Source organism: Thalassophryne amazonica, chromosome 1 (genome assembly GCF_902500255.1).
Source record: "Thalassophryne amazonica chromosome 1, fThaAma1.1, whole genome shotgun sequence".
Classification (NCBI taxonomy): Eukaryota; Metazoa; Chordata; class Actinopteri; order Batrachoidiformes; family Batrachoididae; genus Thalassophryne; species Thalassophryne amazonica.
This window is the reverse complement of record NC_047103.1, coordinates 1,010,142-1,029,783: the sequence shown is the minus strand read 5'-3', so window position 1 is coordinate 1,029,783 and position 19,642 is coordinate 1,010,142. Positions and strand designations below refer to the sequence as shown.

Below are 19,642 nucleotides of genomic sequence, written 5' to 3'. Positions count from 1 at the left end.
TGGGTGTGAAATGTTTAGTTATTCCTCAGCCTCCTTTAGCAGTAACGGTACTTGTAATAAGTGTAGCTTATTCATAGCTTTGGAGGCCAGGCTGGGCAAATTGGAGACTCGGCTCCGCACCGTGGAAAATTCTACAGCTAGCCAGGCCCCTGTAGTCGGTGCGGACCAAGGTAGCTTAGCCACCGTTAGTTACCCCCTGGCAGATCCCGAGCAGCCGGGAAAGCAGGCCGACTGGGTGACTGTGAGGAGGAAGCGTAGCCCTAAACAGAAGCCCCGTGTACACCGCCAACCCGTTCACATTTCTAACCGTTTTTCCCCACTCGACGACACACCCGCCGAGGATCAATCTCTGGTTATTGGCGACTCTGTTTTGCGAAATGTGAAGTTAGCGACACCAGCAACCATAGTCAATTGTCTTCCGGGGGCCAGAGCAGGCGACATTGAAGGAAATTTGAAACTTGAAATTTGAAACTGCTAAGCGTAAATTTGGTAAGATTGTAATTCACGTCGGCAGTAATGACACACGGTTACACCAATCGGAGGTCACTAAAATTAACATTAAATCGGTGTGTAACTTTGCAAAAACAATGTCGGACTCTGTAGTTTTCTCTGGGCCCCTCCCCAATCAGACTGGGAGTGACATGTTTAGCCGCATGTTCTCCTTGAATTGCTGGCTGTCTGAGTGGTGTCCAAAAAATGAGGTGGGCTTCATTGATAATTGGCAAAGCTTCTGGGGAAAACCTGGTCTTGTTAGGAGAGACGGCATCCATCCCACTTTAGATGGAGCAGCTCTCATTTCTAGAAATCTGGCCAATTTTCCTAAATCCTCCAAACCGTGACTATCCAGAGTTGGGACCAGGAAGCAGAGTTGTAGTCTTACACACCTCTCTGCAGCTTCTCTCCCCCTGCCATCCCCTCATTACCCCATCCCCGTAGAGACGGTGCCTGCTCCCAGACTAACAATAACCAGCAAAAATCTATTTAAGCATAAAAATTCAAAAAGAAAAAATAATATAGCACCTTCAACTGCACCACAGACTAAAACAGTTAAATGTGGTCTATTAAACATTAGGTCTCTCTCTTCTAAGTCCCTGTTGGTAAATGATATAATAATTGATCAACATATTGATTTATTCTGCCTTACAGAAACCTGGTTACAGCAGGATGAATATGTTAGTTTAAATGAGTCAACACCCCCGAGTCACACTAACTGTCAGAATGCTCGTAGCACGGGCCGAGGCGGAGGATTAGCAGCAATCTTCCATTCCAGCTTATTAATTAATCAAAAACCCAGACAGAGCTTTAATTCATTTGAAAGCTTGACTCTTAGTCTTGTCCATCCAAATTGGAAGTCCCAAAAACCAGTTTTATTTGTTATTATCTATCATCCACCTGGTCGTTACTGTGAGTTTCTCTGTGAATTTTCAGACCTTTTGTCTGACTTAGTGCTTAGCTCAGATAAGATAATTATAGTGGGCGATTTTAACATCCACACAGATGCTGAGAATGACAGCCACAACACTGCATTTAATCTATTATTAGACTCTATTGGCTTTGCTCAAAAAGTAAATGAGTCCACCCACCACTTTAATCATATCTTAGATCTTGTTCTGACTTATGGTATGGAAATAGAAGACTTAACAGTATTCCCTGAAAACTCCCTTCTGTCTGATCATTTCTTAATAACATTTACATTTACTCTGATGGACTACCCAGCAGTGGGGAATAAGTTTCATTACACTAGAAGTCTTTCAGAAAGCGCTGTAACTAGGTTTAAGGATATGATTCCTTCTTTATGTTCTCTAATGCCATATACCAACACAGTGCAGAGTAGCTACCTAAACTCTGTAAGTGAGATAGAGTATCTCGTCAATAGTTTTACATCCTCATTGAAGACAACTTTGGATGCTGTAGCTCCTCTAAAAAAGAGAGCTTTAAATCAGAAGTGCCTGACTCCGTGGTATAACTCACAAACTCGTAGCTTAAAGCAGATAACCCGTAAGTTGGAGAGGAAATGGCGTCTCACTAATTTAGAAGATCTTCACTTAGCCTGGAAAAAGAGTCTGTTGCTCTATAAAAAAGCCCTCCGTAAAGCTAGGACATCTTTCTACTCATCACTAATTGAAGAAAATAAGAACAACCCCAGGTTTCTTTTCAGCACTGTAGCCAGGTTGACAAAGAGTCAGAGCTCTATTGAGCTGAGTATTCCATTAACTTTAACTAGTAATGACTTCATGACTTTCTTTGCTAACAAAATTTTAACTATTAGAGAAAAAATTACTCATAACCATCCCAAAGACGTATCGTTATCTTTGGCTGCTTTCAGTGATGCCTGTATTTGGTTAGACTCTTTCTCTCCGATTGTTCTGTCTGAGTTATTTTCATTAGTTACTTCATCCAAACCATCAACATGTTTATTAGACCCCATTCCTACCAGGCTGCTCAAGGAAGCCCTACCATTATTTAATGCTTCGATCTTAAATATGATCAATCTATCTTTGTTAGTTGGCTATGTACCACAGGCTTTTAAGGTGGCAGTAATTAAACCATTACTTAAAAAGCCATCACTTGACCCAGCTATCTTAGCTAATTATAGGCCAATCTCCAACCTTCCTTTTCTCTCAAAAATTCTTGAAAGGGTAGTTGTAAAACAGCTAACTGATCATCTGCAGAGGAATGGTCTATTTGAAGAGTTTCAGTCAGGTTTCAGAATTCATCATAGTACAGAAACAGCATTAGTGAAGGTTACAAATGATCTTCTTATGGCCTCGGACAGTGGACTCATCTCTGTGCTTGTTCTGTTAGACCTCAGTGCTGCTTTTGATACTGTTGACCATAAAATTTTATTACAGAGATTAGAGCATGCCGTAGGTATTAAAGGCACTGCGCTGCGGTGGTTTGAATCATATTTATCTAATAGATTACAATTTGTTCATGTAAATGCGGAATCTTCTTCACAGACTAAGGTTAATTACGGAGTTCCACAAGGTTCTGTGCTAGGACCAATTTTATTCACTTTATACATGCTTCCCTTAGGCAGTATTATTAGACGGTATTGCTTAAATTTTCATTGTTACGCAGATGATACCCAGCTTTATCTATCCATGAAGCCAGAGGACACACATCAATTAGCTAAACTGCAGGATTGTCTTACAGACATAAAACATTTGTTGTGATTTGGCGCTATATAAAAAAAATTGATTGATTGATTGATTGATTGATTTGGTGCTATATAAATGGAAAAAAAAGGAAAGCCACCAAGTCAACCCAGACAAAGTTATAGGCTTCTTCTGCATTTTGTATCTCCAATTATCCAGCTTCATGATGAAGTGGCACAGAGGAGGATTTTCTTAAAAAGAAGACCTGAAAGTTTAGCTACAAATTGCCAGAAGGTTCATCTGAGATGTAAGCCTGGATTTGATCTCTTTTGATGAAAGAATATCCTTCTATGCTCAACTCCACTATGAATCCATCTGGCAGGAGGAGGAGCGAAGAGCGAGGAGCAAGCACGTACAACAGGACCTGTTGGTGAAGCTTTTACACTTCAGCGAGGCTTGTGAATTGCTAATTACACACAGCTGGCGCTATAGTGGAAAAATCACCAAACTGTCATTTCGGGAGCAAGTCAATCAATCAATCAATCAACTTTTTTTTTATATAGCGCAAAATCACAACAAACAGTTGCCCCAAGGCGCTTTATATTGTAAGGCAAGGCCATACAATAATTATGAAAAACCCCAACGGTCAAAACGACCCCCTGTGAGCAAGCACTTGGCTACAGTGGGAAGGAAAAACTCCCTTTTAACAGGAAGAAACCTCCAGCAGAACCAGGCTCAGGGAGGGGCAGTCTTCTGCTGGGACTGGTTGGGGCTGAGGGAGAGAACCAGGAAAAAGACATGCTGTGGAGGGGAGCAGAGATCAATCACTAATGATTAAATGCAGAGTGGTGCATACAGAGCAAAAAGAGAAAGAAACAGTGCATCATGGGAACCCCCCCACAGTCTACGTCTAAAGCAGCATAACCAAGGGATAGTCCAGGGTCACCTGATCCAGCCCTAACTATAAGCCTTAGCGAAAAGGAAAGTTTTAAGCCTAATCTTAAAAGTAGAGAGGGTATCTGTCTCCCTGATCTGAATTGGGAGCTGGTTCCACAGGAGAGGAGCCTGAAAGCTGAAGGCTCTGCCTCCCATTCTACTCTTACAAACCCTAGGAACTACAAGTAAGCCTGCAGTCTGAGAGCGAAGCGCTCTAATGGGGTAATATGGTACTACGAGGTCCCTAAGATAAGATGGGACCTGATTATTCAAAACCTTATAAGTAAGAAGAAGAATTTTAAATTCTATTCTAGAATTAACAGGAAGCCAATGAAGAGAGGCCAACACGGGTGAGATATGCTCTCTCCTGCTAGTCCCCGTCAGTACTCTAGCTGCAGCATTTTGAATTAACTGAAGGCTTTTTAGGGAACTTTTAGGACAACCTGATAATAATGAATTACAATAGTCCAGCCTAGAGGAAATAAATGCATGAATTAGTTTTTCAGCATCACTCTGAGACAAGACCTTTCTGATTTTAGAGATATTGCGTAAATGCAAAAAGGCAGTCCTACATATTTGTTTAATATGCGCTTTGAATGACATATCCTGATCAAAAATGACTCCAAGATTTCTCACAGTATTACTAGAGGTCAGGGAAATGCCATCCAGAGTAAAGATCTGGTTAGAGACCATGCTTCTAAGATTTGTGGGGCCAAGTACAATAACTTCAGTTTTATCTGAGTTTAAAAGCAGGAAATTAGAGGTCATCCATGTCTTTATGTCTGTAAGACAATCCTGCAGTTTAGCTAATTGGTGTGTGTGTCCTCTGGTTTCATGGATAGATAAAGCTGGGTATCATCTGCGTAGCAATGAAAATTTAAGCAATACCGTCTAATAATACTGCCTAAGGGAAGCGTGTATAAAGTGAATAAAATTGGTCCTAGCACAGAACCTTGTGGAACTCCATAATTAACTTTAGTCTGTGAAGAAGATTCCCCATTTACATGAACAAACTGTAATCTATTAGACAAATATGATTCAAACCACCGCAGCGCAGTGCCCCTAATACCTATGACATGCTCTAATCTCTGTAATAAAATTGTATGGTCAACAGTATCAAAAGCAGCACTGAGGTCCAACAGAACAAGCACAGAGATAAGTCCACTGTCCGAAGCCATAAGAAGATCATTTGTAACCTTCACTAATGCTGTTTCTGTACTATGATGAATTCTAAAACCTGACTGAAACTCTTCAAATAGACCATTCCTCTGCAGGTGATCAGTTAGCTGTTTTACAACTACCCTCTCAAGAATCTTTGAGAGAAAAGGAAGGTTGGAGATTGGCCTATAATTAGCTAAGATAGCTGGGTCAAGTGATGGCTTTTTAAGTAATGGTTTAATTACTGCCACCTTAAAAGCCTGTGGTACATAGCCAACTAACAAAGATAAGTTGATCATATTTAAGATTGAAGCATTAAATAATGGTAGGACTTCCTTGAGCAGCCTGGCAGGAATGGGGTCTAATAAACATGTTGATGGTTTGGATGAAGTAACTAATGAAAATAACTCAGACAGAACAATCGGAGAGAAAGAGTCTAACCAAATACCGGCATCACTGAAAGCAGCCAAAGATAACGATACATCTTTGGGATGATTATGAGTAATTTTTTCTCTAATAGTCAAAATTTTGTTAGCAAAGAAAGTCATGAAGTCATTACTAGTTAAAGTTAATGGAATACTCAGCTCAATAGAGCTCTGACTCTTTGTCAGCCTGGCTACAGTGCTGAAAAGAAACCTGGGGTTGTTCTTATTTTCTTCAATTAGTGATGATTAGAAAGATGTCCTAGCTTTACGGAGGGCTTTTTTATAGAGCAACAAACTCTTTTTCCAGGCTAAGTGAAGATCTTCTAAATTAGTGAGACGCCATTTCCTCTCCAACTTACGGGTTATCTGCTTTAAGCTACGAGTTTGTGAGTTATACCATGGAGTCAGACACTTCTGATTTAAAGCTCTCTTTTTCAGAGGGGCTACAGCATCCAAAGTTGTCTTCAATGAGGATGTAAAACTATTGACGAGATACTCTAACTCCCTTACAGAGTTTAGGTAGCTACTCTGCTCTGTGTTGGTATATGACATTAGAGAACATAAAGAAGGAATCATATCCTTAAACCTAGTTACAGCGCTTTCTGAAAGACTTCTAGTGTAATGAAACTTATTCCCCACTGCAGGGTAGTCCATCAGGGTAAATGTAAATGTTATTAAAAAATGATCAGACAGAAGGGAGTTTTCAGGGAATACTGTTAAGTCTTCTATTTCCATACCATAAGTCAAAACAAGATCTAAGATATGATTAAAGTGGTGGGTGGACTCATTTACTTTTTGAGCAAAGCCAATAGAGTCTAATAATAGATTAAATGCAGTGTTGAGGCTGTCATTCTCAGCATCTGTGTGGATGTTAAAATCGCCCACTATAAGTATCTTATCTGAGCTAAGCACTAAGTCAGACAAAAGGTCTGAAAATTCACAGAGAAACTCACAGTAACGACCAGGTGGACGATAGATAATAACAAATAAAACTGGTTTTTGGGACTTCCAATTTGGATGGAAAAGACTAAGAGACAAGCTTTCAAATGAATTAAAGCTCTGTCTAGGTTTTTGATTAATTAATAAGCTGGAATGGAAGATTGCTGCTAATCCTCCGCCCCGGCCCGTGCTACGAGCGTTCTGACAGTTAGTGTGACTCGGGGGTGTTGACTAATTTAAACTAACATATTCATCCTGCTGTAACCAGGTTTCTGTTAGGCAGAATAAATCTATACGTTGATCAATTATTATATCATTTACCAACAGGGACTTAGAAGAGAGAGACCTAATGTTTAATAGACCACATTTAACTGTTTTAGTCTGTGGTGCAGTTGAAGGTGCTATATTATTTTTTCTTTTTGAATTTTTTTGCTTAAATAGATTTTTGCTGGTTATTGGTGGTCTGGGAGCAGGCACCGTCTCTACGGGGATGGGGTAATGAGGGGATGGCAGGGGGAGAGAAGCTGCAGAGAGGTGTATAAGACCACAGCTCTGCCTCCTGGTCCCAACGCTAGACAGTCACAGTTTAGAGGATCCAAGAAAATTGGCCAGATTTCTAGAAATGAGAGCTGCTCCATCCAAAGTGGGATGGATGCCGTCTCTCCTAACAAGACCATGTTTTCCCCAGAAGCTTTGCCAATTATCTATGAAGCCCACCTCATTTTTTGGACACCACTCAGACAGCCAGGAATTCAAGGAGAACATGCGGCTAAACATGTCACTCCCGGTCTGATTGGGGAGGGGCCCAGAGAAGACAACAGAGTCCGACATTGTTTTTGCAAAGTTACACACCGATTTAATGTTAATTTTAGTGACCTCCGATTGGCGTAACCGAGTGTCATTACTGCCGACGTGAATTACAATCTTACCAAATTTACGCTTAGCCTTAGCCAGCAATTTCAAATTTCCTTCAATGTCGCCTGCTCTGGCCCCCGGAAGACAATTGACAATGGTTGCTGGTGTCGCTAACTTCACATTTCTCAAAACAGAGTCGCCAATAACCAGAGTTTGATCCTCGGCGAGTGTATCGTCGAGTGGGGAAAAACGGTTAGAGATGTGAACGGGTTGACGGTGTACACGGGGCTTCTGTTTAGGGCTACGCTTCCTCCTCACAGTCACCCAGTCGGCCTGCTTTCCCGGCTGCTCGGGATCTGCCAGGGGGGAACTAACGGCGGCTAAGCTACCTTGGTCCGCACCGACTACAGGGGCCTGGCTAGCTGTAGAATTTTCCACGGTGCGGAGCCGAGTCTCCAATTTGCCCAGCTTGGCCTCCAAAGCTACGAATAAGCTGCACTTATTACAAGTACCATTACTGCTAAAGGAGGCCGAGGAACAACTAAACATTTCACAACCAGAGCAGAAAAGTGCGGGAGAGACAGGAGAAGCCGCCATGCTAAATCGGCTAAGAGCTAGTAGCTACGCAACCTAGCGGATTCCTAAAAACACGCAAAGTGAATAATGTGTAAATAATTTAGAGGTGATTCAGCAGAAGGAGTGCTTTAGTTAAGGCACCAGACAGGCCATGAAGCAGCACAAGTAACACACGGCAACAGCGAACGCACGACAACGGTGCAAAAATAAAATAAAAATCCACTAGACAGGCTGTGGAGCAGCACAGGTAACACACGACAACAGTGGTAAAAAATAAAATAAAAATCCACTAGACAGGCTGTGGAGCAGCACAGATAACGCACGACAACAGTGGTAAAAAATAAAATAAAAATCCACTGGACAGGCTGCGGAGCAGCACAGGTAACACACGACAACAGTGCTAAAAAAATAAAATCAAAATCAAAATCCACTGGACAGGCTGTGGAGCAGCACAGGTAACGCACGACAACAGTGGTAAAAAATAAAATAAAAATCCACTGGACAGGCTGCGGAGCAGCACAGGTAACACACGACAACAGTGCTAAAAAAAATAAAATCAAAATCAAAATCCACTGGACAGGCTGTGGAGCAGCACGACAACAGTGCTAAAAAATAAAATAAAAATAAAAACGAAAGCGTTAGCAAGCTAGTTAGCTTGCCAACGCTGATGAAAGTTAGCTGATAAAAGTGCTCCGTCGCGATGTTTCGACCGTTAGAGGTCTTCTTTAGGCGTTGGAGCACGGTGAAAAAGTAAAAAAAAAAAAAGTAAAAAGTAAAAAAAAGTAAAAAAGTCTTGAAAAAGACTGTTAATTCAAAGAACTCAAACAGCTCAGTTCAAACAGCTAACAGATACAGCAAACACTGCTGTGCTCCGGAACCCAAGTCAGAGCAGAACTAACTTATCCTAGCCTGCGGCTCTGTCAGAGACCGTCTAACGGGCTCACGGCTACGTTGGAGGCCACCAGCAGGTCCACGACATCATTGGAGGTCGCCAAAAGTTTCGTGGCTACATCGAAAGCAAGAGACATTTTTAAGCAGAAGCTGCAATTACAGAGGGAGATGGAGGTGAAGCGTGAACATCGCACAGGTAAAACAGGAGTCTCTGGAGACAGACCGTGACCTACTGTCCTCAAATTCCTACATTTCAAGTACAAAGCTGCAGTTTTACAGAGTGCAAAGAATCTCAAAGGTACAAAGATATTTATTGATTAAGACTATATTGACGCTGTGCGCTTCAAAAGAAAAGAACTGATACCAAAACAGAAAGAAAAGAGCTGATACCAAAACAGAAAGAAAAGAACTGATACCAAAACAGAAAGAAAAGAACTGATATCAAAACTGAAAGAAAAGAACTGATACCAAAACAGAAAGAAAAGAGCTGATACCAAAACAGAAAGAAAAGAACTGATACCAAAACAGAAAGAAAAGAACTGATACCAAAACAGAAAGAAAAGAATTGATACCAAAACAGAAAGAAAATAATTGATACCAAAACAGAAAGAAAAGAACTGATACCAAAACAGAAAGAAAAGAGCTGATACCAAAACAGAAAGAAAAGAACTGATACCAAAACAGAAAGAAAAGAACTGATACCAAAACTGAAAGAAAAGAACTGATACCAAAACAGAAAGAAAAGAGCTGATACCAAAACTGAAAGAAAAGAATTGATACCAAAACAGAAAGAAAAGAACTAATACCAAAACAGAAAGAAAAGAACTGATACCAAAACAGAAAGAAAAGAATTAATACCAAAACAGAAAGAAAAGAATCGATACCAAAACAAAGAAAAGAACTGATACCAAAACAGAAGAAAAGAACTGATACCAAAACAGAAAGAAAAGAATTGATACCAAAACAGAAAGAAAAGAACTGATACCAAAACAGAAAGAAAAGAACTGATATCAAAACTGAAAGAAAAGAACTGATACCAAAACAGAAAGAAAAGAACTGATACCAAAACTGAAAGAAAAGAACTGATATCAAAACAGAAAGAAAAGAACTGATATCAAAACTGAAAGAAAAGAACTGATACCAAAACAGAAAGAAAAGAACTGATATCAAAACAGAAAGAAAAGAACTGATACCAAAACAGAAAGAAAAGAACTGATATCAAAACAGAAAGAAAAGAACTGATATCAAAACTGAAAGAAAAGAACTGATACCAAAACAGAAAGAAAAGAACTGATATCAAAACTGAAAGAAAAGAACTGATACCAAAACAGAAAGAACTGATACCAAAACAGAAAGAAAAGAACTGATATCAAAACTGAAAGAAAAGAACTGATACCAAAACAGAAAGAAAAGAACTGATATCAAAACTGAAAGAAAAGAACTGATACCAAAACAGAAAGAAAAGAGCTGATACCAAAACAGAAAGAAAAGAACTGATACCAAAACTGAAAGAAAAGAACTGATACCAAAACAGAAAGAAAAGAACTGATATCAAAACTGAAAGAAAAGAACTGATACCAAAACAGAAAGAAAAGAGCTGATACCAAAACAGAAAGAAAAGAACTGATACCAAAACAGAAAGAAAAGAACTGATACCAAAACAGACAGAAAAGAATTGATACCAAAACAGAAAGAAAAGAACTGATATCAAAACAGAAAGAAAAGAACTGATATCAAAACAGAAAGAAAAGAATTGATACCAAAACAGAAAGAAAAGAACTGATACCAAAACAGAAAGAAAAGAACTGATATCAAAACAGAAAGAAAAGAACTGATATCAAAACAGAAAGAAAAGAACTGATATCAAAACAGAAAGAAAAAAACTGATACCAAAACAGAAAGAAAAGAACTGATATCAAAACAGAAAGAAAAGAACTGATATCAAAACAGAAAGAAAAGAACTGATACCAAAACAGAAAGAAAATAACTGATATCAAAACAGAAAGAAAAGAACTGATACCAAAACAGAAAGAAAAGAACTGATATCAAAACAGAAAGAAAAGAACTGATATCAAAACAGAAAGAAAAGAACTGATACCAAAACAGAAAGAAAAGAACTGATACCAAAACAGAAAGAAAAGAACTGATACCAAAACAGAAAGAAAAGAACTGATACCAAAACAGAAAGAAAAGAACTGATATCAAAACTGAAAGAAAAGAACTGATACCAAAACAGAAAGAAAAGAACTGATACCAAAACAGAAAGAAAAGAACTGATATCAAAACAGAAAGAAAAGAACTGATACCAAAACAGAAAGAAAAGAACTGATATCAAAACAGAAAGAAAAGAACTGATATCAAAACAGAAAGAAAAGAACTGATACCAAAACAGAAAGAAAAGAACTGATATCAAAACAGAAAGAAAAGAACTGATACCAAAACAGAAAGAAAAGAACTGATATCAAAACAGAAAGAAAAGAACTGATATCAAAACTGAAAGAAAAGAACTGATACCAAAACAGAAAGAAAAGAACTGATACCAAAACAGAAAGAAAAGAACTGATACCAAAACAGAAAGCTGCACATGAAATAGGTGACATCACTTATCTCAGACATGATAAGCTTATCATCCTCGTTCCAGCACTCCAAAGTAATCTCACATCTTTAAGGTTATGACGTTACAAAAACCTTTTTTGGTGTTTTTTTTTTTCATTTTCATATGACTGGTACAATCACATTACAACATGGATTACCAAAGGGGGGCTCAGAATTGCACATGTTAACATTAATAGTCTGAGGAATAAAATCTGTGAGGTCTCTAATTTGCTGTCTAAATACAAAGTGCTCATACTTGCAATTTCAGAAACTCATTTAGATTCTTCTTTTGATGACACTGAGTTATGTATTGATGGTTACAATATTTACAGAAATGATAGAAATAAGATTTGGTGGCGGAGTTGCTTTTTATATTCAAGATCATTTACTAACACAAATCAGAAATGATATGATGAAATTTAATATTGAAGTGTTATGGCTGCAAGTTTATTTAGCTCACCGTAAGATGATTTTGTTGGGTTGCTGTTACCGACCACCAAATGCTAATTGTGAATATTTAGCTACAATCTGTGAGATGTTGGACACCCGTACTGCTGTGGGTCAGGATACGTACCTCATGGGTGACTGGTTCAGTAAAAACTGTCATTTAAAAAATAAGTTGTTTACTGTTACTACTACATGTGGATTTACTCAGGTTATTAATAAACCTACAAGAATACATGTTAAGAATGATGGTGACAGAATATCAACATGTATTGATCATATTTTTACCACTTCTCCTGAGCGGTGTAGTAAAGTCATTTCTGTTCCCGTTGGCTGTAGTGATCATAACCTGATCATAACTGTATTAGCCATGATGGTAGGTGGACCTGGAGCCACAGTTATATTCAAGAGGTCAGAGAAAATGTTTAATAAGGAGAAATTTGTTGATGATGTGAAAGCCGTCCGCTGGTCTGACGTGTTATTTATTCAGAATTCTGAAATTGCACTTTCAAGATTTAATCGTTTATTCCTGCCTTTAGTTGAAATTCATGCTCCTTTGAAGAAGTTTAGTCAGGAACATCGTCACACCCTGGTTAGATGATGAAATTAAAGACTCTATTAAAATGAGAGATCTAATGAAAAAGACGACAATTATAACAGGAAATAAATCTGACTGGGATCTTTCTCGTAAAATGAGGAACTCTGTTACTAAATTGAATAGAAATATTATTATTATTTTTTTTTTTTGAGGATTGAGGTCAGAAAGCAGGAACTGACAACAAAAAGATATGGAATGTTTTAAATCAGCTGACTGGTAAGAAAAACAGATTCAATCTGTCCTTTCTTGAGGTACATAATAAATTCATAACAAAGCCTGTAGGGATTGCTAATTAGTGTATATCAATGATTATTTTATAAGCAAACTACACAAATTAAAAGAAAATATGGCTAATCCAAGTAATGTTAAATCTTCTCTATTGATAAGAAATAAAATTATAAATAATAAAAACACCAGGTTTAAATTTGAAAAAGCAAATACAAATAAGGTAAAGGAATTGCTGAAATCGTGTAAAGACAAGCCCCCGGATGTGGACGGTCTTGACAGTAGGCTTCTCAGACTAGCAGCTGATTGTATCACTCCTGTTTTAGCTCATATAATAAACCTCAGCTTTACCTGTAATACATGTCAACAAGCATGGAAACAGGCTAAAATTATCCCACTACTGAAAAATAAGAAACTTCCATTATCGACTTTAAATAGTCGACCCATAAGTATTTTACCTGTGTTAGGAAAAATGATGGAGTCTGTTGTATATGAGCAAATTAATAACTATTTTTCTTCTAATAACTTAATCACTGATTTCCATCATGCATATAGAGTCACTCCACTGCCACGGCGCTGACTCATATCTGATGATTGGCTCAGAGAGGTTGAAAAGAAGAATATAGTCGGCACTGTGTTTCTCTTATTTCTCTGCTGCGTTTGATATCATTGATCATGATTTGTTATTGGAAAAACCTGCTGGTTACAATTTTGAGCTATTAGCTCTTACTTGGTTTTATAGTTATCTATCTAACAGAACACAGACAGTGTTTTTTAATGGCAGCTTCTCTAGTATGCTCAATTAATTACAAACTGTTTTAAATATGGAACTACACAATGTAGTTGACTGGGTAACATCTAACAACTTAGTGTTAAATACAGTAAAGACAAACTGTATGATTATTGGCTCCAGCTATGTTATTATGAAAAACCCTATATTAAACATTCAAATGAATTGTTGTTGTTGTTGGCAGTTTCCTCGCTTGCGAGGATAGTGGGGAGGCCTTTTTTTTTTTTTTAGTTTATTTTCTACAAGCCCTCTGGTGGCTGAAAAGTCCAATGCGGGATGCACAAGACCTGTTACACTTGGGGCAAATGAACACTTGAGTAGGCTGGGCTTGTGCTTTCACCTGCTCTTTCTGTCTTTGACGCTTCTGGCGTGAGGCCTCACTTCTTTCTGCGTCAAACTTCAGGCTGGCGGATTTGATGCTGGAACGCCAGCTGAGTCTATCTGTAGCTAGATGCTGCCATGACTGATGCTGAATGCCTGCAAGGGAGAGCTGTTTCTTCAGCTGGTCCTTATAGCGCTTTTTGGGGGCCCCTTGGTTTCGTCTCCCTTCCTTGAGCTCGCCAAAGAGAATTAATTTTGGCATGCGTGTATCATCCATCCTGGCCACGTGACCTGCCCAACAAAGCTGTTGTTTGAGTATAATAGACTCCATGCTGGGCAATTTGGGTCTGGTAAGGATGTCCTCATTTGAGACGTAGTCCTGCCACTTGATTCCGAAGATGTTTTGGAGACAATGCTGATGAAAGCCTTCCAGTAATGTGATCTGCTGGCGATACAGAACCCAGGTTTCAGCTCCATACAGGAGGATAGGGACCACAATGGCTCTGTAGACCTGCACTTTTGTGGAAAGGTGCAGTGCATGATTCTGCCAGACTTTCTTTGAGAGTCGACCAAAAGAACTGCTGGCCTTGGCAAGGCAACTGTCTAGGTCCTTGGCAACAGATGCGTCGTTTGAGATAACACTACCGAGATACGTGAAGTGCTCTACTGCATTCAGGCTGGTACCCTCGATGTTGATTTGGGGTGGGGTATATGCTGTATGAGGGACCGGTTGATATAGCACTTCTGTCTTTCTCAGGCTGATGGTGAGGCCGAAGGCTCTTGCTGCTTCAGCAAAACAGTTGACAATGTGCTGCAAGGCTTGCTCCATATGGGCGACGAGGGCGCAGTCATCAGCTCCATGATTAGCTGTTCTGTGATCTTAGTGTGGGACAGAAGGCGCCGCAAGTTAAACAGACTTCCGTCGGTTCTGAATTGGATATAGATGCCGTCTGTCAAGTCTTCTTTGGCCTCACGTAGCATCATGCTGAAGAAGATGGAGAACAGAGTGGGCGCGAGGATGCAACCTTGTTTGACACCATTTGAGATGGGGAAGCTGCCGGACAGTGTCCCGTTGTACTTCACATTAAAATTAATAATGTGAGAATAAATTAAGTACATTAGACCAAGCTGCTAGGTGTAATGGTAGACTCAATATTATCATGGAAAAAACATATAAATAATATTTTTGTAAAAATGGGCAGGGGTATATTGATTATGAGAAGACATGCAAGGTTTTTAAGTTGTACTACAATGAATTACGCTATTAAAGTATTATTATTAGTATAGCTGGACTATTGCCCGGTAGTTTGGTCAAATGTCACTGGAGAAATGACAAATAAATGACACATTATTCAAAACAGGGCTGCTCGTATAGCACTTAAGTGCAGTTATAGGACCAACATCATTACAATGCATAAAAATTTAAACTGGTTGTTAGTCAAAGACAGACTTTTATATTCACTGATTAATTTTACCAGAAAGATTATTGGCACTAAGTCACCTTGTATTTTGTTTAGGAATTTTTTCTTTTTGTTCAGAAAATTATAGATACATAACCAGACATGTTATGGAGGGAAACTTTACGCTACCTGCAGCTAGAACTAATGCCATTAAGAACACTGTCATCTTTAGGGGTATGAAGGAATGGAATTTATTACCTGATCATATCAAACTCACTTCAAATGAATGTTTTTTTTTAACTTCTAAAATTGCATTTATTAACAATGAGTAATCTGGGTTTAATCTTCTTATCTATACATGGAAAGGTTGTATCTATTGGTGTTTACACATATACACATATATAGACTATTTTTTTCTTATGTGTATAGACTTGACCATGTATGATGATTAAATTGACTGGATTTTTTTTTACTTTTGATTTTATTTTTTTACTTTTATACTTTTGAAGGCATTTTGTAATCTGTGTTCATTGTGTTTGTAAATCTGTGTGGACCCCAGGAAGAGCTAATGGGGATCCTAATAAATAAATAAATAAAAGCCTGAGTCTGGTGATACAAAATGCAGAATTTGCACTGTGCACAATTTCTCTAATCTCAGCCAGAGAAGCCAATAACTTCTGGGTGTCTTGATGTCTTTCCTCACTCTTCTCCAGTTTTTGAGAACTGTCTACTCCACACAGATTTACCATAGCTTGTCATACTGTTTGCATGTCTTCATAACTGATGTAAATAAAGTTCAAGACATATTCAGTGGCAACTTCACCATCAGAGAGCCTCGTCCACAATGACCACAAAAGACTGCAACCTGTCATTGAGGTTAAAGGGGGCAACACACGGGATTAAGAACGGGAGGGTGTAAACCTTTAAGCACTACTGTATGTCAGGGGATCAAACCTGTTGGTCCAGATGGATTTGAAAAGGTCCAGTGACTCTCGGAGTCGATTGGTTGAGTTGTCCTCTCTGATCACCATGTTGTAGCTGCTGCTCGCGGCTACAAAAATGATGGCCGTCACATCTGCCCAGTTGGTGAAATAATATGAGACATTTCATGCAAAACACAAAAACAAGAACTCATCCACAAACAGAGCAGTTACAGCAGCACCTCCATCAACCAACAGAGGGCGATCATATTTTAAGCTTTGCTCCGTCATGCCTCTCTGCACTGATGTGAAGATGTATGTAGATTAACTGTGAAACAAACATAATAAACATAGGAACTAAAAAAAGGTACTTGAAAATCTGTAGGTGCAAATGGCAGTAAACTGCTACAGTAAGTGAAATTCTTCAGGATGTGAGTGCAGGAGTGTCTGTGCTGTGGAGTGATGAGATCACAGCTCTGGGAAAGAAACTGTTCCTTGGTCTGTTATTTCAGGTTTTAATGGCTGTGAATCTGTGTCCAGAGGGCAGGGGGGCAAACAGTCTGTGACCTGAGAGGGTGGAATCTGAAGCAATGTTGTAGGCTTTCTGGAGTTGGACAGCATACGCTGAGTCCAGGTCTAGGAGTGGACTCCCCACAATCCTCGGCAGTTTTTAACCACCAGGGCTGTGCAGCTGGCATACAGTCACACAGAGACCGAGGATGCTTTCAATGGTACAACTGTAAAGGTTCACCAGTCACTGAGAGGGGAGTTGGGTCTGCTTGAGCTTCCTCAGGAAGAAGAGCCTTTGTTGGGCTTTCTTCATTGGGTGGGAGGTCCTCAGAGCCCAGCTGTGATGTGGACTCCCATGAATTTGATGTTATCCAAATGCTCCATTTCCTCCACACATATGAATATTGTAGCACATGCTGTCTTTTGGGATTTCCTGTAGTCCATGTTGACCTCTTTTGTCCTGGTGGTCTTCATAAGAAAGTTGTTGTCTGAACATCACTGGACCAGGTGGTGGATCTCCTCACTGTCTTCACTGTCTTAAGTTTCATTATTGTCTGATTTAGACAATGATGCCACCTTTCTCCACCCACTCCACCCTGCCTGCACTCTGTTCTTCACCTTTCTACCACACTCTCCATTACTTTGGACAGTTGAGTCAAAGTATTTAAACTCATCTATTTTCATCCCCTTCTACTCTTTCTAACCGCACCATTCCACCAGGGTCCTTCTCATTCACACATCCATACTCAGTCTTATTCCAGAGAATATCTGTACCTGTCCAGTTTAGACTCAACCTGCTCTCTACTCTCACCACAGATCACATTATCATCAGCAAACATCATAGTCAATGGAGACTCCTGTCTGATCTCATCGGTCAACCTGTTCATCATCTTTGCAAACAGAAAAGGACTCAGAGCTGATCCTTGGTGTAATCCCACCTCCACATTGAATGAGTCTGTCATTTCTACTGTGCATCTCACCGCTGTCACACTATCCTTGTTCATGTCTTGTCCAGAATTCAGCGGCTCGACTTTTAACAGGTGCCAGAAAGCATGAGCATATTACCCCAATTTTGGCTTCTCTGCACTGGCTCCCTGTACGTTTCAGAATTGATTTTAAGATACTTTTGTTTGTTTTTAAAGCTCTGAATGGACTTGCCCCGCAATATATCATCAACTGCCTCCAGGTTTACACTCCAGCACGAGCTCTGAGGTCCGAGGGCCAGTCCCAGCTCATGGTGCCTAGGACGAGACTTAAAACTCGAGGGGACAGAGCCTTCTCCGTGGTCGGTCCCAGACTCTGGAACGCTCTGCCCCTACATGTCCGATCTGCTCCCACACTGTGGAGTGTTTTAAGTCCCGTCTTAAGGCCCATTTTTATTCCTTGGCTTTTAACACCGCGTGAGTTGTACGGCCCTTGTGTCTTATTTTATTTTTATTTTATTGAAATTTATTTTTTTTATCATGGTTTTATCTATTTATGTATTATTTTATCTTATCTATTTTATTGTTATTATTGCTATTTTCCGTGTCTATGCTTTTGTTATGCAGCACTTTGGAGACTCGGGTCTGTTTAAATGTGCTTTATAAATAAAGTGGATTGGATTGGATGTCCTGCACTATCCTAACATACTTCTCTGCCACTCCAGACTTCCTCATACAATACCACAACTCCTCTTTTGGCACCCTGTCATAAGCTTTCTCTAAATCTACAAACACACAATGTAACTCTTTCTTCATACTTCTCCAACTTCTTCTCCATACTTCTCCAACTGTACTCTCAGAGCAAACATTGTATCTGTAGTGCTCTTTATCAGTAAGAAACCATATTGCTGCTCACCTCTTTTCTAAGCTTAGCTTCTACTATTCTTTCCCATAACTTCATGCTGTGGCTGTTTAACTCTTTGCCTCCGTAGTTAGTGCAGTTCTGCACATGATGTTAATCCTCTGCAGTGTAGATTTCACCTGGTGACAGTGCAGGATTACAGTCTGTTGCTGATCATTAGGGTGCGCCATCCCTCTATTCACCATCCAAGCAACCAGCATTACAGAAAACAATGAGCTTCTATGCATCATGTCCACAGTAATGCTGGAAGCAGTATGGCGGCACGGTGGCTTAGTAGTTACCACTGGTGCCTCACAGCAAGAAGGTCATGGGATTGCTTCCCGCCCATTCTGTGTGGAGTTTGCATGTTTGCATGTGGGGTTCCTCTGGGCACTCTGATTTCCACCCACAATCAAAAACATACTTATTTAGAGTCTGATCCTTTCTCTGCTTTTGACCAATGTAGCATCTCTACATCTGCAGTTGGACCCTAGGCACCAGACTGTGGCAGCAGGGGTGAAATTAAGCTGGAATGCAGAGGTACGCTGTACGAGATACAGTCCTCTACACCCTGTCACCTGTCATGCTCTGTGCTTCGGAAGAGCAACTTTCACCCTTGCACACAATGGGCCTCATGTATCAACGTTGCGTACGGTGATATTTGAGTGTATATGGGGTGTACGCCAAAACGGCTGCACTACTTGGCATTTATCAATGTGGTCACTGGCGTACGCTGCGCTGAAAATATACACCAGGTTGAGAGGTGGCGTAAATTATACACCAAAATGAACCAGCGCTGGAATCCACGTAAAAATGAAGATGATCAACATGATAAACAGTGCCATTATACAAATCAATGCATATGTTACATAAATAACACTTTCCTGATTATACGACATAATAATCAATACAAATCCCACCTTTGCGGGATTGTTATGGAGCACGATCCGTGGCCACAGCGCTGACAGGAAGGAAAGCGCTGCTCACCTTTTTCTCCAGACTTCGAGCCTGGAGCCAGAGCAGCACTGAGCTTAACTTCATGTGGTGTGATCGTTTTAGACAATGAAATTGATAATTACAACTGTAGTTTCGTCATTGCCTTAATTCGCCCGTGCTGCAACCAGGTTTTGTCGTCTC

At 39.7% G+C, this 19,642-nt stretch overlaps 1 protein-coding gene across 2 annotated transcripts in view; it reads right to left on the bottom strand.

The window, feature by feature from the left end:
• LOC117521565 (guanine nucleotide-binding protein G(olf) subunit alpha-like) overlaps positions 1 to 19,642 on the bottom strand; it is a 126,815-nt gene that overhangs the window by 23,862 nt on the left and 83,311 nt on the right. For both annotated transcript variants that reach the window (XM_034182920.1, XM_034182981.1), the window contains one exon: positions 16,206 to 16,326. In XM_034182920.1, the coding sequence (XP_034038811.1) occupies positions 16,206 to 16,326 (121 nt within the window). The remainder of the gene's footprint in view (positions 1 to 16,205; positions 16,327 to 19,642) is intronic.